This window comes from Dendropsophus ebraccatus, chromosome 12 (genome assembly GCF_027789765.1).
Source record: "Dendropsophus ebraccatus isolate aDenEbr1 chromosome 12, aDenEbr1.pat, whole genome shotgun sequence".
In the NCBI taxonomy this organism is placed as follows: domain Eukaryota; kingdom Metazoa; phylum Chordata; class Amphibia; order Anura; family Hylidae; genus Dendropsophus; species Dendropsophus ebraccatus.
This window is the reverse complement of record NC_091465.1, coordinates 144,541-171,373: the sequence shown is the minus strand read 5'-3', so window position 1 is coordinate 171,373 and position 26,833 is coordinate 144,541. Positions and strand designations below refer to the sequence as shown.

The following is a 26,833-nucleotide window of genomic DNA, read 5'->3' as shown; positions in this document are numbered from 1 at the left end:
CACAGCCCACCATCCAGAAGACTACTTAGGGCGGATTACTATACAGCGCGCCAATGTATAAAAGTAAGATTATACCTTTTTATTTGCAGGGACGGGGGATGAGGATATGTATGGGAAGTGTGCTGAATGATTTCTCAGCACACTTCCTGAGCTTAGTAGACATTTTTTACTTGATTGGTTCCCTTTAAGCCCTGAGGGACCCCAAATGCCTTTAGTTTCTGTCACCCATGTCGGCCATTGCATTTGATCGCAGGGGTCACAGCCTAAGGGCTCTATTACTCAGAAAGATTGTCCTGCCGTTATCGTTTGAATTTAAAGTGTACCTGTCGTTTCAAAAAACTTTTGACACGCCCCAGAGACCTGATAGACGTAGAGACACGTCCAGCTCCGTAGACTTCCATTATGAGCTTGATTTTTTTTTTCTTACATAGAGCTGTCTGTCAGATGTCTCTGAGGCCTCTAGGATGTGTTTCTATGTCTCAGGTCCCTAGGACGTGTCTCTCAGGTCTCTAGGACATGTCTATGTTAGAGGCCTCTAGGACGTGTCTCTGTGTTTCTCCGGTCTCTAGGATGCGTCTCTATGGTTTCTAGGATATGTCTCTCAGGTCTCTAGGACATGTGTCTATGTTTGAGGCCTCTAGGATATGTGTCTCAGGTCTCTAGGACATGTCTATGTTAGAGCCCTCTAGGACGTGTCTCTGTGTTTCTCAGGTCTCTAGGATGCGTCTCTATGGTTTCTTTTTTTTTTTTTTTTTATGACTTATTTTTTATTGAAATTATCAGTTTAAACACTGCATACAAACACGGCCAGAATCGTCTCTATGGTTTCTAGGATATGTCTCTCAGCAGGGGCGTAACTAGAAATGCCTGGGCCCCATAGCAAACTTTTGATTGTGCCCCCCCCCCCCCCGACTGACCACTAAACGGTCAAGTGAAGTCATAACTACATACCTGCTCTGGTCAGGACTGCTTGCAGTTAAAGGGACATTTGCAAAACCCAGGAGCCAGCAGGGCCACCCGGTGCTGCAAAAGATGACGGCTCAGGGGGCCCAGTGTATTGCAGGAGCAGGCCATGGGGCCCCCTGATGCGGCGGGCCCCATAGCAGCCGCTATGGCTGCTATAGTGGTAGTTACGCCCCTGTCTCTCAGGTCTCTAGGACATGTCAATGTTAGAGGCCTCTAGGATGTGTCTCTGTGTTTCTCAGGTCTCTAGGATGAGTCTATGGTTTCTAGGATATGTCTCTCAGGTCTCTAGGACATGTGTCTATGTTTGAGGCCTCTAGGATGCATCTCTATGGTTTCTAGGATATGTCTCTCAGGTCTCTAGGACATGTGTCTATGTTAGAGGCCTCTAGGACGTGTCTCTGTGTTTCTCAGGTCTCTAGGATGAGTCTCTATGGTTTCTAGGATATGTCTCTCAGGTCTCTAGGACATGTGTCTATGTTAGAGGTCTCTAGGATGCATCTCTATGGTTTCTAGGATATGTCTCTCAGGTCTCTAGGACATGTGTCTATGTTAGAGGCCTCTAGGACGTGTCTCTGTGTTTCTCAGGTCTCTAGGATGTGTCTGTATGGTTTCTAGGATATGTCTCTCAGGTCTCTAGGACGTGTCTCTCAGGTCTCTAGGACATGTCAATGTTAGAGGCCTCTAGGATGTGTCTCTGTGTTTCTCCGGTCTCTAGGATGCGTCTCTATGGTTTCTAGGATATGTCTCTCAGGTCTCTAGGACATGTGTCTATGTTAGAGGCCTCTAGGATATGTCTCTCAGGTCTCTAGGACATGTCTGTTAGAGGCCTCTAGGACGTGTCTCTGTGTTTCTCAGGTCTCTAGGATGCGTCTCTATGGTTTCTAGGATATGTCTCTCAGGTCTCTAGGACATGTGTCTATGTTAGAGGCCTCTAGGATATGTCTCTCAGGTCTCTAGGACATGTGTCTATGTTAGAGGCCTCTAGGATATGTCTCTCAGGTCTCTAGGACATGTGTCTATGTTAGAGGCCTCTAGGATATGTCTCTCAGGTCTCTAGGACATGTGTCTATGTTAGAGGCCTCTAGGACATGTCTCTCAGGTCTCTAGGACATGTGTCTATGTTAGAGGCCTCTAGGATGTGTCTCTGTGTTTCTCCGGTCTCTAGGATGCGTCTCTATGGTTTCTAGGATATGTCTCTCAGGTCTCTAGGACATGTGTCTATGTTAGAGGCCTCTAGGACGTGTCTCTGTGTTTCTCCGGTCTCTAGGATGCGTCTCTATGGTTTCTAGGATATGTCTCTCAGGTCTCTAGGACATGTGTCTATGTTAGAGGCCTCTAGGATATGTCTCTCAGGTCTCTAGGACATGTGTCTATGTTAGAGGCCTCTAGGACGTGTCTCTGTGTTTCTCAGGTTTTTAGGATGCGTCTCCGAGGTCTCTATGTCTCTATGACTGGTCTCTGTTTCTTTCCATGACCATGTATGCAGGTAATAATCAAATGACTCATGGAAGTTACTTCATCTGATGTTAGGCGCATCTTTTAAGATGACCATACGTGTTTTCGCGGCGGTCACTAATTGGCTTTATTCTGATATACGCCTTTTAATGGCGTATGTATCAGAATGCTCTGCCACAGCGGGGGATCAGCTGTTGTTATGACAGCTGATTTCCCCCTGTAACTATCTGGAACGGAGGATCCTCCGCTTTGGGTAGTTTAACCTGTTAAATGCCGCTGTTAAATCATTATAGTGGCATGTAACTGGTTCCGGTGGCCGTGGGGCATACTGACGTGATTGTGGTGTCCTGCAGCGCCCTACGGTCCTCCATGGTAATCCCGGGGGCCTATTGAAGGATTACCATGGATATGTAAAACTTGGTATCAATAAACACTACACATATTCCCGCAAAAAATTAGCCCAAAACCAGCACTGTGGCGCAAAATATATTATGTGGTGACAGTTTTTGTGGGGTTTTGTTTGGAAGATAGTTTCTATTGTACCAAAGTGGTAATGGTTAAAAAAATAGTGACCCAGAGAAGACATTTATTATGTTATTTTTACCGTACACTGGATAGCGGAAGTTTAACCCCTTAGTGACCGCCGATACGGGCCCTAATGGGCTCTATTGTGCTGCCATCAGCTTTTCACGGCGCTGGCACAAAATAGTGCAGCGGCACCAGTAAGGCCCACAACCCCTGGAGGTAGCTGTGGGGTTGGGGCAGAGTCTGGGGTCCATCCCGGCCAATCCCTGCACCAGCGATTGCTGTTGTTAACAATATAACGGCTATCGGTAACGGGCACGCTTTAATTTCTGCTCACCGTGAATCCACAGTAGAGTAGCAGAATACATGTCCCTCCCCCCAGGGCTGGGTGATATGGCCAAAAAATGAAATCTTGATTTAAAAATAAATAAATAAAATTTTGGGACGGTTCTCGATTGGGTTAAATCTCGGGTTTTTTTGTTTGTTTTTTTTCTTCCTTTTGCTAAATAAACAGAACATTTTTTTCCTTGCAGCGTCAGATACTATTTTAATGATGTTTGAGACAACAACTGTATTCTGTCCCACTGTACCAGCTCCCCCTGTAGTAGACAAGCCCATTGTGTGCTCCATATAAGCAGTTTTCCCAAATATGTGCCACTCTGTGCCCCCATATAGTGTAGGAGATCTTCTTTGTGCCTCCATCTAGGTAGGGTGTAGTAGTACAGGTAAATGTGAGGGGTGTAGTAGTACAGGTATAGATGAGGGGTGTAGTAGTAGTAGTAGTACAGGTATAGATGAGGGGTGTAATAGTAGTAGCACAGGTATAGATGAGGGGTGTAGTAGTACAGGTATAGATGAGGGGTGTAGTAGTACAGGTATAGATGAGGGGTGTAGTAGTACAGGTATAGATGAGGGGTGTAGTAGTAGTACAGGTATAGATGAGGGGTGTAGTAGTACAGGTATAGATGAGGGTGTAGTAGTAGTACAGGTATAGATGAGGGGTGTAGTAGTAGTACAGGTATAGATGAGGGGCGTAGTAGTAGTACAGGTATAGATGAGGGGTGTAGTAGTACAGGTATAGATGAGGGGTGTAGTAGTAGTACAGGTATAGATGAGGGGTGTAGTAGTAGTAGTACAGGTAAATGTGAGGGGTGTAGTAGTAGTACAGGTATAGATGAGGGGTGTAGTAGTAGTACAGGTAAATGTGAGGGGTGTAGTAGTACAGGTATAGATGAGGGGTGTAGTAGTAGTACAGGTATAGATGAGGGGTGTAGTAGTAGTACAGGTATAGATGAGGGGTGTAGTAGTAGTAGTAGTACAGGTATAGATGAGGGGTGTAGTAGTAGTACAGGTATAGATGAGGGGTGTAGTAGTAGTACAGGTATAGATGAGGGGTGTAGTAGTAGTAGTACAGGTAGAGATGAGGGATGTAGTAGTAGTACAGGTATAGATGAGGGGTGTAATAGTAGTAGTACAGGTATAGATGAGGGGTGTAGTAGTAGTACAGGTATAGATGAGGGGTGTAGTAGTAGTAGTACAGGTATAGATGAGGGGTGTAGTAGTAGTAGTACAGGTATAGATGAGGGGTTTAGTAGTAGTACAGGTATAGATGAGGGGTGTAGTAGTAGTACAGGTATAGATGAGGGGTGTAGTAGTAGTACAGGTAGAGATTAGGGGTGTAGTAGTAGTAGTACAGGTATAGATGAGGGATGTAGTAGTACAGGTATAGATGAGGGGTGTAGTAGTAGTAGTACAGGTATAGATGAGGGGTGTAGTAGTAGTACAGGTATAGATGAGGGGTGTAATAGTAGTAGTACAGGTATAGATGAGGGGTGTAATAGTAGTAGTACAGGTATAGATGAGGGGTGTAGTAGTAGTACAGGTATAGATGAGGGGTGTAGTAGTAGTACAGGTATAGATGAGGGGTGTAGTAGTAGTACAGGTAGAGATTAGGGGTGTAGTAGTAGTAGTACAGGTATAGATGAGGGGTGTAGTAGTACAGGTATAGATGAGGGGTGTAGTAGTACAGGTATAGATGAGGGGTGTAGTAGTAGTAGTAGTACAGGTATAGATGAGGGGTGTAGTAGTAGTACAGGTATAGATGAGGGGTGTAATAGTAGTACAGGTATAGATGAGGGGTGTAGTAGTAATAGTACAGGTATAGATGAGGGGTGTAGTAGTAGTAGTACAGGTATAGAGGAGGGGTGTAGTAGTAGTAGTAGTAGTAGTACAGGTATAGATGAGGGGTGTAGTAGTAGTAGTACAGGTATAGATGAGGGGTGTAGTAGTAGTACAGGTATAGAGGAGGGGTGTAGTAGTAGTACAAGTATAGAGGAGGGGTGTAGTAGTACAGGTATGGATGAGGGGTGTAGTAGTAGTACAGGTATAGATGAGGGGTGTAGTAGTAGTAGTACAGGTATAGATGAGGGGTGTAGTAGTAGTACAGGTATAGATGAGGGGTGTAGTAGTAGTACAGGTATAGATGAGGGGTGTAGTAGTAGTAGTACAGGTATAGATGAGGGGTGTAGTAGTAGTAGTACAGGTATAGATGAGGGGTGTAGTAGTAGTACAGGTATAGATGAGGGGTGTAGTAGTACAGGTATAGATGAGGGGTGTAGTAGTAGTACAGGTATAGAGGAGGGGTGTAGTAGTACAGGTATGGATGAGGGGTGTAGTAGTAGTAGTACAGGTATAGATGGGGGTGTAGTAGTAGTAGTACAGGTATAGATGAGGGGTGTAGTAGTAGTAGTACAGGTGTAGATGAGGGGTGTAGTAGTAGTAGTACAGGTATAGATGAGGGGTGTAGTAGTAGTAGTACAGGTGTAGATGAGGGGTGTAGTAGTACAGGTATAGATGAGGGGTGTAGTAGTAGTACAGGTATAGATGAGGGGTGTAGTAGTAGTAGTACAGGTATAGATGAGGGGTGTAGTAGTAGTAGTAGTACAGGTAGAGATTAGGGGTGTAGTAGTAGTACAGGTATAGATGAGGGGTGTAATAGTAGTAGTACAGGTATAGAGGAGGGGTATAGTAGTAGTACAGGTATAGATGAGGGGTGTAGTAGTAGTAGTACAGGTATAGAGGAGGGGTATAGTAGTAGTACAGGTATAGATGAGGGGTGTAGTAGTAGTAGTAGTACAGGTATAGATGAGGGGTGTAGTAGTGCAGGTATAGATGAGGGGTGTAGTAGTAGTAGTAGTACAGGTATAGATGAGGGATGTAGTAGTAGTACAGGTATAGATGAGAGGTGTAGTAGTAGTAGTAGTAGTACAGGTATAGATGAGGGGTGTAGTAGTAGTACAAGTATAGATGAGGGGTGTAGTAGTAGTAGTAGTACAGGTATAGATGAGGGGTGTAGTAGTAGTACAGGTATAGATGAGGGGTGTAGTAGTAGTAGTAGGGGTGTAGTAGTACAGGTATAGATGAGGGGTGTAGTAGTAGTACAGGTATAGATGAGGGGTGTAGTAGTAGTACAGGTATAGATGAGGGGTATAGTAGTAGTACAGGTATAGATGAGGGGTGTAGTAGTAGTAGTACAGGTATAGATGAGGGGTGCAGTAGTAGTAGTACAGGTGTAGATGAGGGGTGTAGTAGTACAGGTATAGATGAGGGGTGTAGTAGTAGTACAGGTATAGATGAGGGGTGTAGTCAGGGCCGCCATCAGGAATTTCTGGGCCCCATACACCCAAAGTGTCTGGGCCCCCCATTAATAAAAAATCCGGGACATATCTTTGACTGATGTCTCTGGTGTGGCGTGGGACACAGCTGCCTGTAGAGGATTTGGTTTTATTCGATATGTCCCACACCAGACCAGTTCCACCCAATCTCCCAGTAGCACCTGCGTCTGAACACCACTCCAGAGACATCAACTTTGAAAGAGGTACCCGTTAAAGCAGTGATGGCTAACCTTGGGAATTGTAGGTTTGACACAGCTGGAGTGTCAAGTCTAGCCATCACTGATTTAAATGGTACCAGTCATTTAAAAAAAACTTTTGACATGTTATAGAGACATATCAAAAGTTTTGATCGGTCAAACCCATACCGATCAGGAGAAGACCACTGCAGCGCATCCTCTCCCCCGCTCTGTGTACGAAAAAAAAAAGACACCATAGACTAACATTATAAGCCTGTTTTTTTCCATGTATGATGAGGTTCTGCCGCATCTGAGGTGTATTATGAGGTTCTGCAGAAGCTGAGGTGTATTATGAGGTTCTGCAGAAGCTGAGGTGTATTATGAGGTTCTGCAGCAGCTGAGGTGTATTATGAGGTTCTGCTCCAGCTGAGGTGTAGGATGAGGTTCTGCAGCAGCTGAGGTGTATGATGTTCTGCAGCAGCTGAGGTGTATGATGATGTTCTGCAGCAGCTGAGGTGTATGATGATGTTCTGCAGCAGCTGAGGTGTATGATGATGTTCTGCAGCAGCTGAGGTGTATGATGAGGTTCTGCAGCAGCTGAGGTGTATGATGAGGTTCTGCAACAGCTGAGGTGTAGGATGAGGTTCTGCAGCAGCTGAGGTGTATGATGATGTTCTGCAGCAGCTGAGGTGTATGATGAGGTTCTGCAGCAGCTGAGGTGTATGATGATGTTCTGCAGCAGCTGAGGTGTATGATGAGGTTCTGCAGCAGCTGAGGTGTATTATGAGGTTCTGCTCCAGCTGAGGTGTAGGATGAGGTTCTGCAGCAGCTGAGGTGTATGATGTTCTGCAGCAGCTGAGGTGTATGATGATGTTCTGCAGCAGCTGAGGTGTATGATGATGTTCTGCAGCAGCTGAGGTGTATGATGATGTTCTGCAGCAGCTGAGGTGTAGGATGATGTTCTGCAGCAGCTGAGGTGTAGGATGATGCTTTGCAGCAGCTGAGGTGTAGGATGAGGTTCTGCAGCAGCTGAGGTGTATGATGAGGTTCTGCAACAGCTGAGGTGTGGGATGAGGTTCTGCAGCAGCTGAGGTGTATGATGAGGTTCTGCAGCAGCTGAGGTGTATTATGAGGTTCTGTACCAGCTGAGGTGTAGGATGATGTTCTGCAGCAGCTGAGGTGTATGATGAGGTTCTGCAGCAGCTGAGGTGTATGATGAGGCTCTGCAGCAGCTGAGGTGTATTATGATGAGGTTCTGCAGCAGCTGAGGTGTGTGATGAGGTTCTGCAGCAGCTGAGGTGTATTATGAGGTTCTGTACCAGCTGAGATGTAGGATGAGGTTCTGCAGCAGCTGAGGTGTATGATGAGGTTCTGCAGTAGCTGAGGTGTATGATGAGGTTCTGCAGCAGCTGAGGTGTATGATGAGGTTCTGCAGCAGCTGAGGTGTAGGATGAGGTTCTGCGGCAGCTGAGGTGTATGATGATGTTCTGCTGTAGCTGAGGTGTATGATGTTCTGCTGTAGCTGAGGTGTATTATGAGGTTCCGCAGCAGCTGAGGTATTATGAGGTTCTGCAGCAGCTGAGGTGTATGATGAGGTTCTGCAGTAGCTGAGGTGTGTGATGAGGTTCTGCAGTAGCTGAGGTGTAGTATGAGGCTCTGCAGCAGCTGAGGTGTATGATGAGGTTCTGCAGCAGCTGAGGTGTATGATGAGGTTCTGCAGCATCTGAGGTGTATGATGAGGTTCTGCAGCAGCTGAGGTGTATGATGAGGTTCTGCAGTAGCTGAGGTGTGTGATGAGGTTCTGCAGTAGCTGAGGTGTATGATGAGGTTCTGCAGCAGCTGAGGTGTATGATGATGTTCTGCAGCAGCTGAGGTGTAGGATGAGGTTCTGCAGCAGCTGAGGTGTAGGATGAGGTTCTGCTGCAGCTGAGGTGTATGATGAGGTTCTGCAGCAGCTGAGGTGTATGATGATGTTCTGCAGCAGCTGAGGTGTAGTATGAGGTTCTGCAGCAGCTGAGGTGTAGTATGAGGTTCTGCAGCAGCTGAGGTGTGTGATGAGGTTCTGCAGCAGCTGAGGTGTAGGATGTTGTTCTGCAGCAGCTGAGGTGTAGGATGATGTTCTGCAGCAGCTGAGGTGTAGGATGATGTTCTGCAGCAGCTGAGGTGTAGGATGATGTTCTGCAGCAGCTGAGGTGTAGGATGAGGTTCTGCAGCAGCTGAGGTGTAGGATGAGGTTCTGCAGCAGCTGAGGTGTATGATGAGGTTCTGCAGCAGCTGAGGTGTAGTATGAGGTTCTGCAGCAGCTGAGGTGTAGTATGAGGTTCTGCAGCAGCTGAGGTGTGTGATGAGGTTCTGCAGCAGCTGAGGTGTAGGATGATGTTCTGCAGCAGCTGAGGTGTAGGATGATGTTCTGCAGCAGCTGAGGTGTAGGATGATGTTCTGCAGCAGCTGAGGTGTATGATGAGGTTCTGCAGCAGCTGAGGTGTGTGATGAGGTTCTGCAGCAGCTGAGGTGTAGGATGATGCTTTGCAGCAGCTGAGGTGTATGATGAGGTTCTTCTGCAGCTGAGGTGTAGGATGATGCTTTGCAGCAGCTGAGGTGTATGATGAGGTTCTTCTGCAGCTGAGGTGTAGGATGATGTTCTGCAGCAGCTGAGGTATTATGAGGTTCTGCAGCAGCTGAGGTGTAGGATGATGCTTTGCAGCAGCTGAGGTATTATGAGGTTCTGCAGCAGCTGAGGTGTAGGATGATGAGGTTCTTCTGCAGCTGAGGTGTAATGTGAGGTTCTGCAGCAGCTGAGGTGTAGGATGAGGTTCTGCAGCAGCTGAGGTGTAGGATGATGTTCTGCAGCAGCTGAGGTGTAGGATGATGTTCTGCAGCAGCTGAGGTGTAGGATGATGTTCTGCAGCAGCTGAGGTGTATGATGAGGTTCTGCAGCAGCTGAGGTGTATGATGAGGTTCTGCAGCAGCTGAGGTATTATGAGGTTCTGCAGCAGCTGAGGTGTAGGATGATGCTTTGCAGCAGCTGAGGTGTATGATGAGGTTCTTCTGCAGCTGAGGTGTAGGATGAGGTTCTGCAGCAGCTGAGGTGTAGTAGGATGAGGTTCTGCAGCAGCTGAGGTGTATGATGAGGTTCTGCAGCAGCTGAGGTGTAGGATGAGGTTCTGCAGCAGCTGAGGTGTAGGATGATGTTCTGCAGCAGCTGAGGTGTATTATGAGGTTCTGCAGCAGCTGAGGTGTAGGATGAGGTTCTGCAGCAGCTGAGGTGTATTATGAGGTTCTGCAGCAGCTGAGGTGTATGATGAGGTTCTGCAGCAGCTGAGGTGTATGATGAGGTTCTGCAGCAGCTGAGGTGTATTATGAGGTTCTGCAGCAGCTGAGGTGTATTATGAGGTTCTGCAGCAGCTGAGGTGTATGATGAGGTTCTGCAGCAGCTGAGGTGTATGATGAGGTTCTGCAGCAGCTGAGGTGTATTATGATGTAATGGAGCGGCTGAGGTGTATTATGAAGGTAAGCAGACATTATACTACACCTCAGCTGCTGCAGAACTTCATATTACACCTCAGCTGCTGCAGAACTTCATATTACACCTCAGCTGCTGCAGAACCTCATGCTGGGAGTCGTAGTGCACAACGGACACTGCAGCAACAGCCTCCCGGCACAACAACTCCCAGCATATCTTCTTGTGCACTACTTCTTGTGTACTACTGTAATGCACAAGAAGGTATGCTGGGAGTTGTTGTACCACCGGACCAGTGGTCCCCGGGGGGAGATAAAGGACCACTGCAATGACGGGTCCTGGGGAGAGGATGGGGGCGGGACCGCTGCTGCTGCACCTGCAGGTCCTGGGGAGAAGGGGTGTCTGGGCGTTCCCTGCAATGGTAAAATGACTGCTGTCTGCGTGAGTGCGGGCCGCAGTCATTGGCAGTGAGGGCCTGCTCCATATACAGCAGACCCCTGCTTCATATGGAGCGGCTCTGGAGGGGTTAAATGCCACTGTCAGTTGTGACGGCGGTATCTACACTGTAAAATAGCCGGCACAAGCGATCTCTAAGTGCCGACTATTTGAAGTTGAGGCCACTGGAAGCGGAGATTGGGCTGGGCTGTGGGGGTGACACTAAGGGCACACAGAGAACATGGCCGTCGCTCAGTTAGCTGGCCGCTGTGTTCTCGGTATTATACTTTATGTTAAACTGTGCTATTATGCAGCTTAAGGCTATGTCCACACAACGTATATTTTCATAAAATCCCGGCCGTTGTACAATGGCCGTGATTATTATTATGAGAATATACGTTGCTTTACCAACTATGGGATACCGGCTGGAGCATATACACATAGTATACACTCCGGCCGGGATCCCTTGCGGCGCCGCAAACAACTGACATGTCAGTGCACACTATGGAGCAGCCGCTCGCTTCATTATGTGCTGTAGGAAGTTCTGATGCGGGCGCGTGCTGATGCGCCCGCATCAGAACATTGCAGCTGGAAAGATCATCTGGCCGGTACTGCAGTACCAGCCGGGATGATCTTTTCAGAGATCGGCCGTTCCGTGACCCAGCCGGTCTCTTCCGGCATGTGAACATAGCCTAACATGAAGTATCGAATACCAGGAAATCTGTGTACCAAACCATTGTTTTGCTTGGATAGCGATGCCGCAGAACCTCATCATACACCTCAGCTGCTGCAGAACCTCATCATACACCCCAGCTGCTGCAGAACCTCATCATACACACCCCAGCTGCTGCAGAACCTCATCATACACACCCCAGCTGCTGCAGAACCTCATACTTACCTCAGCTGCTGCAGAACCTCATCATACACCTCAGATGCTGCAGAACCTTATACACACCTCAGCTGCTGCAGAACATCATACACCTCAGCTGCTGCAGAACCTCATCATACACCTCAGCTGCTGCAGAACCTCATCATACACCTCAGCTGCTGCAGAACCTCATCATACACCTCAGATGCTGCAGAACCCCCACTCCAGATGACCCCCCCCCAACTCTCTAACACACTCACAACTCACTAACACACGCACCAGTCCACGTACGTTCTGCAGGGAAAGTCTGGGGCAGCATGAGGTGCAGTCCTCATCTTCTCTCCTGCACACAGCCGGCTCCGGGCCCCTCCCCTTCTTGTCCCGACAGAGAACGCTGCCAGAGAAGGTACTGAGGTGGCTGGGGAGAGGCCTGGGGGGAGTGAGAAGGGGGCCCTGCTTGTGTCTTCTCTCAGCTCCGCTCCTGACAGTGAGCGGCTGACAGACAGCAGGAGCAGTGCGCTTGTGTGCAGTACAGTTGTTAGGAGCTTCAGCGGGCCCCCTGAATTCTAGTTTGGGCCCGGGCCCCTTACAACTGTCCTGCTAATACTGCCCTGATGGCGGCCCTGGGTGTAGTAGTAGTACAGGTATAGATGAGGGGTGTAGTAGTAGTACAGGTAAAGATGAGGGGTGTAATAATAGTAGTAGTACAGGTATAGATGAGGGGTGTAGTAGTAGTACAGGTATAGATGAGGGGTGTAGTAGTAGTAGTACAGGTATAGATGAGGGGTGTAGTAGTAGTAGTACAGGTATAGATGAGGGGATGTAGTAGTAGTACAGGTATAGATGAGGGGTGTAGTAGTAGTACAGGTATAGATGAGGGGTGTAGTAGTAGTACAGGTATAGATGAGGGGTGTAGTAGTAGTACAGGTAAAGATGAGGGGTGTAATAATAGTAGTAGTACAGGTATAGATGAGGGGTGTAGTAGTAGTACAGGTATAGATGAGGGGTGTAGTAGTAGTACAGGTAAAGATGAGAGGTGTAGTAGTAGTAGTAGTAGTAGTACAGGTATAGATGAGGGGTGTAGTAGTAGTACAGGTATAGATGAGGGGTGTAGTAGTAGTAGTACAGGTATAGATGAGGGGTGTAGTAGTAGTACAGGTATAGATGAGGGGTGTAGTAGTAGTAGTACAGGTATAGATGAGGGGTGTAGTAGTAGTAGTAGTAGTACAGGTATAGATGAGGGGTGTAGTAGTAGTACAGGTATAGATGAGGGGTGTAGTAGTAGTACAGGTAAAGATGAGGGGTGTAATAATAGTAGTAGTACAGGTATAGATGAGGGGTGTAGTAGTAGTACAGGTATAGATGAGGGGTGTAGTAGTAGTACAGGTAAAGATGAGGGGTGTAATAATAGTAGTAGTACAGGTATAGATGAGGGGTGTAGTAGTAGTACAGGTAAAGATGAGGGGTGTAATAATAGTAGTAGTACAGGTATAGATGAGGGGTGTAGTAGTAGTAGTACGGGTATAGATGGGGGTGTAGTAGTAGTAGTAGTACAGGTATAGATGAGGGGTGTAGTAGTAGTACAGGTATAGATGAGGCGTGTAGTAGTAGTACAGGTATAGATGAGGCGTGTAGTAGTAGTGCAGGTATAGATGAGGGGTGTAGTAGTAGTAGTACAGGTATAGATGGGGGTGTAGTAGTAGTAGTAGTACAGGTATAGATGAGGGGTGTAGTAGTAGTACAGGTATAGATGAGGGGTGTAGTAGTAGTAGTACGGGTATAGATGGGGGTGTAGTAGTAATACAGGTATAGATGAGGGGTGTAGTAGTAGTACAGGTATAGATGGGGGTGTAGTAGTAGTAGTAGTAGTACAGGTATAGATGAGGGGTGTAGTAGTAGTACAGGTAAAGATGAGGGGTGTAATAATAGTAGTAGTACAGGTATAGATGAGGGGTGTAGTAGTAATACAGGTATAGATGAGGGGTGTAGTAGTAGTACAGGTATAGATGAGGGGTGTAGTAGTAGTAGTAGTACAGGTATAGATGAGGGGTGTAGTTGTAGTAGTACAGGTAAAGATGAGGGGTGTAATAATAGTAGTAGTACAGGTATAGATGAGGGGTGTAGTAGTAATACAGGTATAGATGAGGGGTGTAGTAGTAGTACAGGTATAGATGAGGGGTGTAGTAGTAGTAGTACAGGTATAGATGAGGGGTGTAGTTGTAGTAGTACAGGTAAAGATGAGGGGTGTAATAATAGTAGTAGTAGTACAGGTAAAGATGAGGGGTGTAGTAGTACAGGTATAGATGAGGGGTGTAGTAGTAATACAGGTATAGATGAGGGGTGTAGTAGTAGTACAGGTATAGATGAGGGGTGTAGTAGTAGTAGTACAGGTATAGATGAGGGGTGTAGTTGTAGTAGTACAGGTAAAGATGAGGGGTGTAATTATAGTAGTAGTACAGGTAAATGTGAGGGGTGTAGTAGTACAGGTATAGATGAGGGGTGTAGTTGTAGTAGTACAGGTATAGATGAGGGGTGTAGTTGTAGTAGTACAGGTATAGATGAGGGGTGTAGTAGTACAGGTATAGATGAGGGGTGTAGTAGTACAGGTATAGATGAGGGGTGTAGTAGTAGTAGTACAGGTATAGATGAGGGGTGTAGTAGTAATACAGGTATAGATGAGGGGTGTAGTAGTAGTACAGGTATAGATGAGGGGTGTAGTAGTAGTAGTACAGGTATAGATGAGGGGTGTAGTTGTAGTAGTACAGGTAAAGATGAGGGGTGTAATAATAGTAGTAGTAGTACAGGTAAAGATGAGGGGTGTAGTAGTAATACAGGTACAGGGGTGACTAAGACAGGAGTGCCCATAGCCCTCCTCCTCCTTTCCTCACCCTGGCACACATGCAGGTCCCCGGTCTCTGGAGGAGACACTGCAGCCCTCGATCCCGCTGTACGGCTCCAGGACCCGCAGCGATGCTATCACTATTGTACAGTCCCTGCGGCCTCCTCCAGAGATTGGGGACCTGCATGTGTGGCTGGGAGGGGAGCGGGCTGGGGCAGGTCAGCCGCGGCTGGAGGCTGTTAAGCGGACTGCCCACTCGCTCTGCACATCACTACTCGCCCTGCACCGCACCGCCAGATCCGCTGCGTGTATGGGACCTATTCAGCTTCACAGTAAGGATCCGCAGCGGATTCCGCTGCAAACTCGCAGCGTGAGATCGCTGTGGATCCGGTACGTGTGAAGCTACCCTAAAAAATTATTCTGGTGTAGTAAGAACTCTACCTAGTAACACAAATGGGGATGTGGGGGTGTATTGTGAGTGCACTACTTGGTTGGCACCTATAAACCAGGTAATTTTTGTATACTAGTAGGCTCTCTAGCAAACCCCCTTGCAATGACTATGAAAAATAATGCGTAGGCTCTCAAGGAGTAGGTCCTATATGTCTAATGTCTGTAGAAGGCGAATTAATTGCAGAGAGGTATTTAACGTTTAAAATATGTCACATCTTTATCTACTTAAAACCAATATAAATTCATGTATCCTAAATTCATATATCATAAACATAATCATGTAAAACAAAATCATAAAAAACAAATAAATAGCTCAGTTCATAAAAACCAATAATGGGTTAAAATCCAAAATTCAAAGTTCTGTAATTCAATAATTTGCCAAAATAGAGTGTCAGCGCAGGGCCCTTGCGCTGACTAATCTATCAATTTGGATTGTGGCTCACATACAATAGAGGTATCCTTATAATATTTGAATGTTCCCAAACTCTCTAGCCTCTTGCCTTGTTCTTATTTGGGACAGGATGGTGATAGTTACAATATTGCCGTATTGTTTCAGTAATTCAATAGGACTTGATTTATATGCCCTTGTCCAATTGGAGGATATACTGTGTCCAACATTTGGGGCTTAGTTCAATAGATCCCACTTTGTGTGCACATATCAAAGTGGTGATTTATTATGTCTCACATGTGCAGTACTATGTGGTAAATACTTGTTTAATTGACATTATAAACAAACTTTGTTGGTGGATGTTCCACCTCTCACCGAACATCCAGTGATCAGCAGCCGTATAGGAGCGTATGGCTTTCTGATCTCCGCTGTTCTCACTTGCCGGCGTGTGTAGGAGGCTGTCACTTTGTCAGCATGGTATAGAGCTCGCGCTCGTTTGAATACCGGTCCCTACGAGTGCAGGGTGGAGGCTGTGAGAGTATATAGATATGAGCCAGAATATCTTTATCGACTTAGTTATCCTTTTCAGACGCGTTTCTGGAGTATGCTCACTCCTTTCCTCAGTGAAGAATGGATAACTCTGTACGTATAGTGATAGTTTAATCTTCTATCTCTTTCTTGGTGATTCATAAGACATGTACTGGATTTCCCAGTCTCTCTCCATATTTTCATTTAGTTGCCTTCAGATGAACTTTTGTGTCTCTTCATATATAATTTTCTCTTTTTCTCCTTTTTTTTTTTTGAAACATGTTATACGTAGGTTATACTGTATTATGAGGTATGTGACACAAATTAATTAAAAAAACACATGTAAATTGAAAAATCGCATGTGTAGTCTGGACTGCGGCATATTTGTAACATCTTATAGAGGCTATAGAGGACAAAAAGGATGTAGAGAAATACATGTAATTAACTTGTATAGTAGTAGAAATAGAAATATGTATTATAGTGCCGTTAGAAAAAACGCATCATATAGATTGGAAAACCGCATATATAGTCTGAATTGTGACATAGTTGTAATATGCTATTAAGAGTGCAGAAGAGAGAGCTAGAAAATAATGAATGAATGATGATAATGACTTATATTCTCATTCATATGGTGCATGTGAAATGGTTATATTGTATTAAGGATTGTGTGTATGTAATATATATACCAATTGTGTGTATGTAATGTATATACTGACATAGAGAATGAAATGTTGTACCTAGGTGTTGTCTATAGTAGACCTAGTAATGTAAAATCATAGAAAGTGTATGTGAAAAATAGAAGAATATAGAAGAGTATAGGAGAATATAGAAGCAATAAAAAGGTGCAAATGAGAGGACAGGAGGTCACAGAGGGGGGCCTAGGCACTGATAAACAGTCGGGCACTGGGCCACCCGTCGGTCGATCTCCAGCCTACCGTTCACTCTCTCTATGGAAACTTTTAGACTTGCAATACTTAGGTTGAAAGGGACAAGGAGGGGACAAAGGAGGATGGTGGTGATAAAATCACCGGGGGGGGGGGGGGGGGGGGGGAAATGAAGTAAACATAATAGATCCTAATGAAGACACAATATAGTTGTTCTTGGTGTATGGGGAACACATTAGTCAGCATTTCATTTTTCTTTAAAGATACGTATTGTAAATGGTGAATAGCGTTAGAGGAATGGGATCCATTAAGAGACGGTCCAGGCACTGATAAGCAGTCTGGCACTGTACCGTCTGTCGATTGGATCCCAAATCCCACACGCAACCTTATTCCCAGAGAATCTGGAATTGTTACAGAAAACCAAAGATTTCTAACTCTGCATTTAAACCGTATGGTGTGAGAGTCTTGAAAATCAAAAATGTAGCGAGATTCTTGTCTAGCCATCTTAGATATAACATTTCCACCTCTCCAATCTGTTTCTATTTTTTGTATGGCTGTATATGTCGTACCCCTAAGTTTACTGTGATGGAATTCTTTGTAGTGAGCTGAGAGTGTGTGTTTCTCGTATCCCCTTTTGATGTTGTAAAAATGTTCGGCCACTCTTTTCTTTATGCTTTGTGATCTCCTCCCTATATATTGTTTGTGACACCGGCATTCGATCATGTAAATGATATTCTCAGAGTTGCATGATAAGGTTTCTCTAATTCTATGTTCCCTGCCAATAAGTGTTGAGGTTACTTTCTCTGTTCGTCTATGAAATTGTGTAACTTTGCAATTACTGCATAGTCTGCACCTAAAAAAACCTTTAATTTCGGGGCAGATGGTGGGTTGTGTACTGTTGGTTTTCCTACTCACTGTGGGTGCTATCTGAAGTCCTAAATTTGGGGCCTTAGAGTAGACCACAGGAGGTTTGTGAGGTATGAGGAGGACAATTACCTTGTTATCTCGGAAATGGTGCCAATGTTTATTGATTATTCTACTAATGTGTTTGTGATTGATATTGAATGGAAGAATGAGTTTGGCTTCTTGCTGTTTTTTGTCTACTATAGTTTCTGTGTTGCTTGGTTCTGCCTAAATTTCTGGCTTTGTTGAGAGCTTTTTCTAGAGCTATTTCCGGGTATTGTTTTTCTCTAAACTGATCTTTTAGCGTCAGTGCTTCTTCCTCGAATTGGCTCTCTAGGGTACAGTTTCTTTTGAGTCTCCTAAATTGTCCAAATGAGACATTGAGTAGCCATTGGGGTAAATGGCAACTGTCAAAAAGTATAAAACCATTTTTAGAAGTTGGTTTGTGGAATGTATTACACTGTAATTTGTATGAATGTGTCGTAATTTGTAAGTCCAAATATTCGAATGAAAATTTACTATGATGTGATGTGAATGATAAATTATACTGATTTTGTATCATATGGTTGACAAATTGTGGGAAATCGGACTCTGACCCTGTCCAAAAAATAAGTATATCGTCTATATATCTTTTCCACAGGTCTGCTCCCAGGAGGGGTATGATATGGTGTTCCTCCCAGTACGCCATAAAAAGATTGGCGTAACTGGGAATAATAGTGCACTCGGAGTACACACTCCTCAATATTTCCCAATATCCAGAGTAGGGTGTAGCGAACATACATTATTTATTCTTCCTATGAAAAATAATGGTTAGTAGTAAATGAACTAATAAATGGTTGCTAAAACGTTTGACACACACACACACACACACACACATATATATATATTATGCATAACCGTTATAAAACATATATGCAAAAGTAGGCATATAAAATAAAAACATATATAACCTAAAAATATTCAAGTAGGAGTCTTGTGGTGAAAATTAAAAGTGCATGCTATTCTCCATTTCTGTATTTGTGGCTTGTGCATATTTTATGTATTCTGTCCCTTTTTTCATTGTGGCTAGCACTCGTGCTTTGTAAGACCCATGTGATCCAAATTAGCAGGAAGCACCTGTGTACATAAGGGGAGGATCTCCTAGTATTCTCCCATTCTACCTGCAGAGGAATGGAGAGAGAGGTAAGAGCTTGTTCACACTTGTGTTGCTTGGAGTCCACTTTTTCCGCCGGTGGGGTCTGGGGGGGCCTTTAGGGTCTGGTCCTGTGACAATGGGGTTGCAGGGCCATTCCGTGGCCCCCCTTCTCTGCTTGCGCACGTTTTGCGGGGATTGTGGTCACTGACCGGCACAGTGATGTTTTTTGGTTAGGGACTCATGTGTATCAGAAGACCTGCACGTGGTACATGAGGCAATATGGTTTGGCCAAATTATATACTAACTTCTGATGTTGGTTTTAAATGTAGCTGAATAAGCTTTCGTGTCAGCCATGGGTGCGATGTGCAGCCATTTCTGTCTTTTTGGCTTGTGCATGCTATTCTCCGTTGGCATCTTTGCAGGGCCCTTGCAAGTCGCCGATGATTTCCATATTGCACAACTGTGCTAAAAAGAATTGAGGTGTTTGTCCTCTAACTAAAAGTTGTAATAAGCTGTTTATCACTTATTAATAGCGGTCCCCATTGTCAATATTAGTGTATAGGTAAATAGTATGGAAAGTTGGGGGAAGTCCACCTCTCACCAATCCTGTAGCTGGTGATTCAGTATAGTCGTCATATCTGCGGCCGTAGAAGATTAGGAGCATATGAGCTGGATTGTAGCTTCCCTCGCTAATGTGTAGCGTCTCAGTGGATACTTTCCTTTAGTTCAGCGGCAAAGTTTTTGCATCGGAGGCCGTTGGTTTCAGAGAGATGTATTTGATGTCCAATGGTCTCTCCCGATGTGACCAGGTATTCACCCTTTTCTGGGCGTTCCGCCCGTGGTTAATGCAATGGCAGGAGTGTTCATAAGACATCCAGTATATGGATCAGATATATATATATATATATATATATATATATATACTGGGGACTAACATTAGAGAATGGCCCAGTGTGTCACTACAGTACATTATAAGACACGTGAATTATTTAAAAGTTTTTCCTTATGATAAAGTTTTCTACCTGTTTTCTATACACTTATAAATATCTCTATACGCTCCTGTACACACTTCATGTGCTATGTCTAATGGTATTCATAATGTAACACAGATAAGTATTTCATATTTTTCCTTAAAAGTATGTTCATGCACTGTATAACAGCCTCTCTACATTAAGGTTAAAGTGTCACTGTCGTGACATTTTTTTTTTGCCGAAATCAATAGTACAGGCGATTTTAAGAAACTTTGTAATTGGGTTTATTATCCGAAAAATGCATTTTTATCATGAAAAAGCCGTTTGAAGCTCTCCCCCCTGTCTTCATTGTTCTCCTATGGAGAGAGCTAAATACAAGACCAAAACAGGACAACAAAGAGTTAATCTACAAATCCCTCACGGGATATCTCCTGTGACAATCACCAGTGACCTGTCTGAGCTCGGATTACAGCTGTCACCCAGCTCCGTGCCTGTAATCCTCTGTTATCTGCTTTCTGCTGCCGGCTAACTCCCTCCTTCCTCCTCCCCCCTCCCCTCTCCATAGAGCAGACAGGGGACGACTCCTGCAACAAGTCACAATTTTCAGATTTTTCAGAGTGGATAAAAAAGAGGAAGGAGGGGGGGACCTGGGAAAAGGCTTTTTACATGCAGATAATGGCAGATTTGGCTAATAAACCCAATTACAAAGTTTCTTAAAATCACCTGGACTATTGATTTCTGCAAAAAAAAAAAAATACGACAGTGACTCTTTAAATGACCGATAGAAATCACGTCCGTCAGTTTCCTGGAACCTGGAAAACTCCATTTCAGTAATTAGCATGAACTTAACATATATTGAAATCCCACACAAGCAAACAGAAGTCATTTGCAACTCATTACTGAGGTAGGAATAGAGTAGTATTCTGAAACAAGTGGTGAATATAGTACAGTGACACACTGGGCCATTCTCTAACGTTAGTCCCAAGTATATATATATATATCTGATCCATATACTGGATGTCTTATGAACACTCCTGCCATTGCATCAACCACGGGAGGAACGCCCAGAAAAGGGTGAATACCTGGTCACATCGGGAGAGACCATTGGACATCAAATACATCTCTCTGAAACCAACGGCCTCCGATGCAAAAACTTTGCCGCTGAACTAAAGGAAAGTATCCACTGAGACGCTACACATTAGCGAGGGAAGCTACAATCCAGCTCATATGCTCCTAATCTTCTACGGCCGCAGATATGACGACTATACTGAATCACCAGCTACAGGATTGGTGAGAGGTGGACTTCCCCCAACTTTCCATACTATTTACCTATACACTAATATTGACAATGGGGACCGCTATTAATAAGTGATAAACAGCTTATTACAACTTTTAATTAGAGGACAAACACCTCAATTCTTTTTAGCACAGTTGTGCAATATGGAAATCATCGGCGACTTGCAAGGGCCCTGCAAAGATGCCAACGGAGAATAGCATGCACTTTTAATATTCACCACAAGATCCTACTTGAAAATTGTTAGGTTATATATATTTTTATTTTATATGCTCACTTATGCATTATATGTTTTATAACGGTTATGCATATATATATATATAATGTGTCATACGTTTTAGTAAACATTTATTAGTTCATTTACTACTAACCATTATTTTTCAATGTAAAAAATAGCTGTGGTTTTGCTCCTTCCTTTCTGAGCTGTGCACATATGCTGCTTTGCTGCCACTTCTACCACATTTGCTGCTGTTATGTCTGTCGGCTTATTTGCACCAGGCATTTTATCCTATCGCTTGCAGATGCATGTACTGTAGAGATGAGTGAACCTGGAGCATGCTCGAGTCGATTCAAACCCGAACTTTCAGCATTTGATGAGTGGTGGCTGCTGAACTTGGATAAAGCCCTAAGGCTATGTGGAAATCATGAATATAGTTATTGGCTGTATCCATGTTTTCCAAACAACCTTAGAGCTTTATCCAAGTTCAGCAGCCCCAGCTAATCAAATGCTGAACGTTCGCGTTCCGATCGACTCAAACCCGAACCCGTTCGCTTATCTCTAATGTACTGGATATAACCGTGCGCCCCATTGTCATGTGACCTGCCTGCTGTAGGTTTATTTGTTATTTTGGGGCTACTCTTCACATTTTGGGTTTAATGCACCAAATTCTTTCCTGAAAATCCTGAGGCCTCATGTTTATCCATAAAAAACAAAGAAACAAATAACCTATAGTTATATAGTTGACTATGAAAACCTTATTCTTGTTTTGTGTGTCTCTGAGTAGAGGGTCCCACCTATTCGCCTCCACCCATGTTAGGAGCTTACCTATGTGCCATGATGGTGGCTGGTAAAGAAGAGAGGGAGGACCCTGCTCATCCACTCCTGGTCTAATCCTCCTATCCTGATCAGTTTACTAACACATTCTCCATTATTACGATGTCTCCTGAGATGCTGAGCGTCACCCACAAAGGTGGCCATACAGGTTACAGCACCCGCCATCCTGGAGCCAGTGGCTGCACCAAACTCTTACATGTTTAGTATGCTTGTGCCAGTATAAGTAGCCTGTGGAACGCCAACATATATACTGTGGTGTACTCCCCATGGGCCCAGTAAGAGTCATCTGGAACACAAATTTTATACTCCTAAGTAACATGTCAGCGCTCAGACGTGACCGGTGTGGGCGGCGGTGGGGTGTAGGTGACTGTGTGTGTGTGTGGGGGGGGGGGGGGGGGGTTGTAGGGGACAGTGCACTAGTGGACATGGTACCTTTTGTTTACCCATCTGTGGAGCAGAAACGGAGCAATCCTCTTTTTCTTGTTGTAATGAGGAGTTCTGTCTGTACGTCCTTGCTGCAATCTGCCTCATCGCTGCTTCCTTCTGCCGTTCCGGCTCAGCCTCCAGAAAGCGCACTGATTTCAAAATATGCATGTGTCGCCGATGTATAGGGTCACACATGTCCTGCATACTAAACCCGTAGCTGGGAATAGCGGTGTACCAGGAATAGCAGTGTACTAAACCCCTGAAGCCACTTTCCTCAGTGGGAAACTCAGTTTGTGTGCGCTGCTCATCCTGACTATGGGTTTAGTATGCATGATGTGTGTGATCCTATACATCTGCGACACAAGCACTAATTTTAAAAACAATGTGCATGGAGGCTAAGCTGGAATGGCAGGAGTGAGCAGCGATGAGGCAGAGCGTGGCATGGACGTACATGGACACAACTGCTCATTACAACAAGGAAACAAGGATAACGGTCTCTGCTCCACTGACGAGTGAACAAAAAGTACCATGTCTACTGCACCCCACCGTGCACACCACCATCACCTACACCCCACAGTCACCCACACTGTGCACACCACCTAGAGCCCATCTACACCCCACAGTCACCTACAGCTCATTTACACCCCACCTTCACCTACACCCCACCATCACCTACAGCCCACCTACACCCCACAGTCACCCACACCGGGCACCCCACCATCACCTACACCCCACAGTCACCCACACCGCGCAGCCCACCATTACCTACACCCCACTATCACCTACAGCCCACCTACACCCCACAGTCACCCACACCGAAAACCCCACCATCACCTACACCCCACAGTCACCCGCACTGCGCAACCCACCATTACCTACACCCCACAATCACCTAGAGCCCATCTACACCCCACAGTCACCTACAGCTCATTTACACTCCACACCCCACCTACACCCCACCATCACCTACAGCCCACCTACACCCCACAGTCACCCACACCGGGCACCCCACCATCACCTACACCCCACAGTCACCCACACTGCGCAACCCACCATTACCTACACCCCACAGTCACCTACAGCCCACCTACACCCCACAGTCACCTACACCCCACAGTCACCTACACCCCACAGTCACCTACACCCCACAGTCACCCACACCGTGCAACCCACCATTACCTACACCCCACAATCACCTAGAGCCCATCTACACCCCACAGTCACCTACAGCTCATTTACACTCCACACCCCACCTACACCCCACCATCACCTACAGCCCACCTACACCCCACAGTCACCCACACCGGGCACCCCACCATCACCTACACCCCACAGTCACCCACACTGCGCAACCCACCATTACCTACACCCCACAGTCACCTACAGCCCACCATCACCTACAGCCCACCTACACCCCACAGTCACCTACACCCCACAGTCACCCACACCGTGCAACCCACCATTACCTACACCCCACCATCACCTACAGCCCACCTACACCCCACCATCACCTACACCCCAGTCACCCACACCGCACACCCCACCATCACCTACAGCCCACCTACACCCCACCATCACCTACAGCCCACCTACACCCCACAGTCACTCACACCGCGCAACCCACCATTACCTACACCCCACAGTCACCTACACCCCACCATCACCTACAGCCCACCTACACCCCACAGTCACCCACACCGCGCAACCCACCATTACCTACACCCCACCATCACCTAGAGCCCACCTACACCCCACCATCACCTAGAGCCCACCTACACCCCACCATCACCTACAGCCCACCTACACCCCACCATCACCTACAGCCCACCTACACCCCACCATCACCTACACCCCAGTCACCCACACCGCACACCCCACCATCACCTACAGCCCACCTACACCCCACAGTCACCCACACCGCGCAACCCACCATTACCTACACCCCACCATCACCTACAGCCCACCTACACCCCACCATCACCTACAGCCCACCTACACCCCACCATCACCTACAGCCCACCTACACGCCACCATCACCTACAGCCCACCTACACCCCACAGTCACCCACACCGCGCACACCACCACCTAGAATCCACCTACACCCCACAGTCACCCACACCGCGCACACCACCACCACCTAGAATCCACCTACACCCCACAGTCACCCAGAGCCCACAGTCACCCACATCATCGCCTACGCCCTACCTACACCACCACCATCTGAGTGCTGAAGTCACTGGTTGAGGCATAAATGGCTCCTTGCCGTGTAGACTGCCTGTACCCCCCAGTGATATGTACCACGTCTGCTTGTGCCACGCTGAGGCTGCCTGTACCCCCCAGTGATATGTACCACATCTGCTTGTGCCACGCTGAGGCTGCCTGTACCCCCCAGTGATATGTACCACGTCTGCTTGTGCCACGCTGAGGCTGCCTGTACCCCCCAGTGATATGTACCACGTCTGCTTGTGCCACGCTGAGGCTGCCTGTACCCCCCAGTGATATGTACCACGTCTGCTTGTGCCACGCTGAGGCTGCCTGTACCCCCCAGTGATATGTACCACGTCTGCTTGTGCCACGCTGAGGCTGCCTGTACTGCCAGTGATTTGTACCACGTCTGCTGCCTGTCTGCTGCCTGTACTGCCAGTGATATGTACCACGTCTGCTTGTGCCACGCTGAGGCTGCCTGTTACCCCCCAGTGATATGGACCACGTCTGCTTGTGCCACGCTGAGGCTGCCTGTACCCCCCAGTGATATGGACCACGTCTGCTTGTGCCACGCTGAGGCTGCCTGTACCCCCCAGTGATATGTACCACGTCTGCTTGTGCCACGCTGAGGCTGCCTGTACCCCCCAGTGATATGTACCACGTCTGCTTGTGCCACGCTGAGGCTGCCATCAGTGATTCATTCTGTTTTCTCACCTTTGGTGCTGTAATTTGTTACATTAGAGTTTGATTTGTTTTCTTGTGTTTTTAGGTTTATTACCCGAACCTGGGCTGGATGTGCGTTGATGCCACAGATCCACACAAAGGAAACTGGCTACGCTATGTGAACTGTGCTCGATCAGCGAAGGAGCAAAACCTCTGCCCTCTGGAGATTAACCGAGCCGTGTTCTATAAAACCCTGAAGGTACAGTGTATTATGGATGAGAGGGGCCGACGGGGCGGCCAATCGCCATGTCACATATAGCAGCCACCCTATAGGCCTGCCCACTGGACTCCCTGACAGACTTATCCCAGCAGGGACCCCTGCAGGAGAAATGTGCTATTACATAATGTAATATGTGGCTGAGCCCAGTTTGCAGCAATGGGAGCTGCTGTAACTTAGCTCAGCCATTTAGGGGTTACTGTCTGTGATAGCCTATTGGTCCAGATCAGTTTCTCAGCCTTTTCAAGCCAAGTACCCCCATGTGATGGGATGCTCCAGCGAGTACCCCCATGTGATGAGATGCTCCAGCGAGTACCCCCATGTGATGAGATGCTCCAGCCGAGTACCCCCATGTGATGAGATGCTCCAGCGAGTACCCCCATGTGATGGGATGCTCCAGCGAGTACCCCCATGTGATGAGATGCTCCAGCGAGTACCCCCATGTGATGGGATGCTCCAGCGAGTACCCCCATGTGATGAGATGCTCCAGCCGAGTACCCCCATGTGATGAGATGCTCCAGCGAGTACCCCCATGTGATGAGATGCTCCAGCGAGTACCCCCATGTGATGAGATGCTCCAGCGAGTACCCCCATGTGATGGGATGCTCCAGCGAGTACCCCCATGTGATGGGATGCTCCAGCCAGTACCCCCATGTGATGAGATGCTCCAGCGAGTACCCCCATGTGATGGGATGCTCCAGCCGAGTACCCCCATGTGATGGGATGCTCCAGCGAGTACCCCCATGTGATGGGATGCTCCAGCCGAGTACCCCCATGTGATGGGATGCTCCAGCCGAGTACCCCCATGTGATGAGATGCTCCAGCGAGTACCCCCATGTGATGGGATGCTCCAGCCGAGTACCCCCATGTGATGGGATGCTCCAGCGAGTACCCCCATGTGATGAGATGCTCCAGCGAGTACCCCCATGTGATGGGATGCTCCAGCGAGTACCCCCATGTGATGAGATGCTCCAGCGAGTACCCCCATGTGATGAGATGCTCCAGCGAGTACCCCCATGTGATGGGATGCTCCAGCGAGTACCCCCATGTGATGGGATGCTCCAGCCGAGTACCCCCATGTGATGAGATGCTCCAGCCGAGTACCCCCATGTGATGAGATGCTCCAGCCGAGTACCCCCATGTGATGGGATGCTCCAGCGAGTACCCCCATGTGATGAGATGCTCCAGCGAGTACCCCCATGTGATGGGATGCTCCAGCCGAGTTCCCCCATGTGATGAGATGCTCCAGCGAGTAC

At 46.7% G+C, this 26,833-nt stretch overlaps 1 protein-coding gene across 10 annotated transcripts in view; it reads left to right on the top strand.

Moving 5' to 3' along the window:
* The window catches only part of PRDM2 (PR/SET domain 2), a 174,907-nt gene that overhangs the window by 57,103 nt on the left and 90,971 nt on the right, over positions 1–26,833 (top strand). For all 10 annotated transcript variants that reach the window (XM_069946892.1, XM_069946893.1, XM_069946897.1 and 7 more), the window contains one exon: positions 25,407–25,559. In XM_069946892.1, the coding sequence (XP_069802993.1) occupies positions 25,407–25,559 (153 nt within the window). The remainder of the gene's footprint in view (positions 1–25,406; positions 25,560–26,833) is intronic.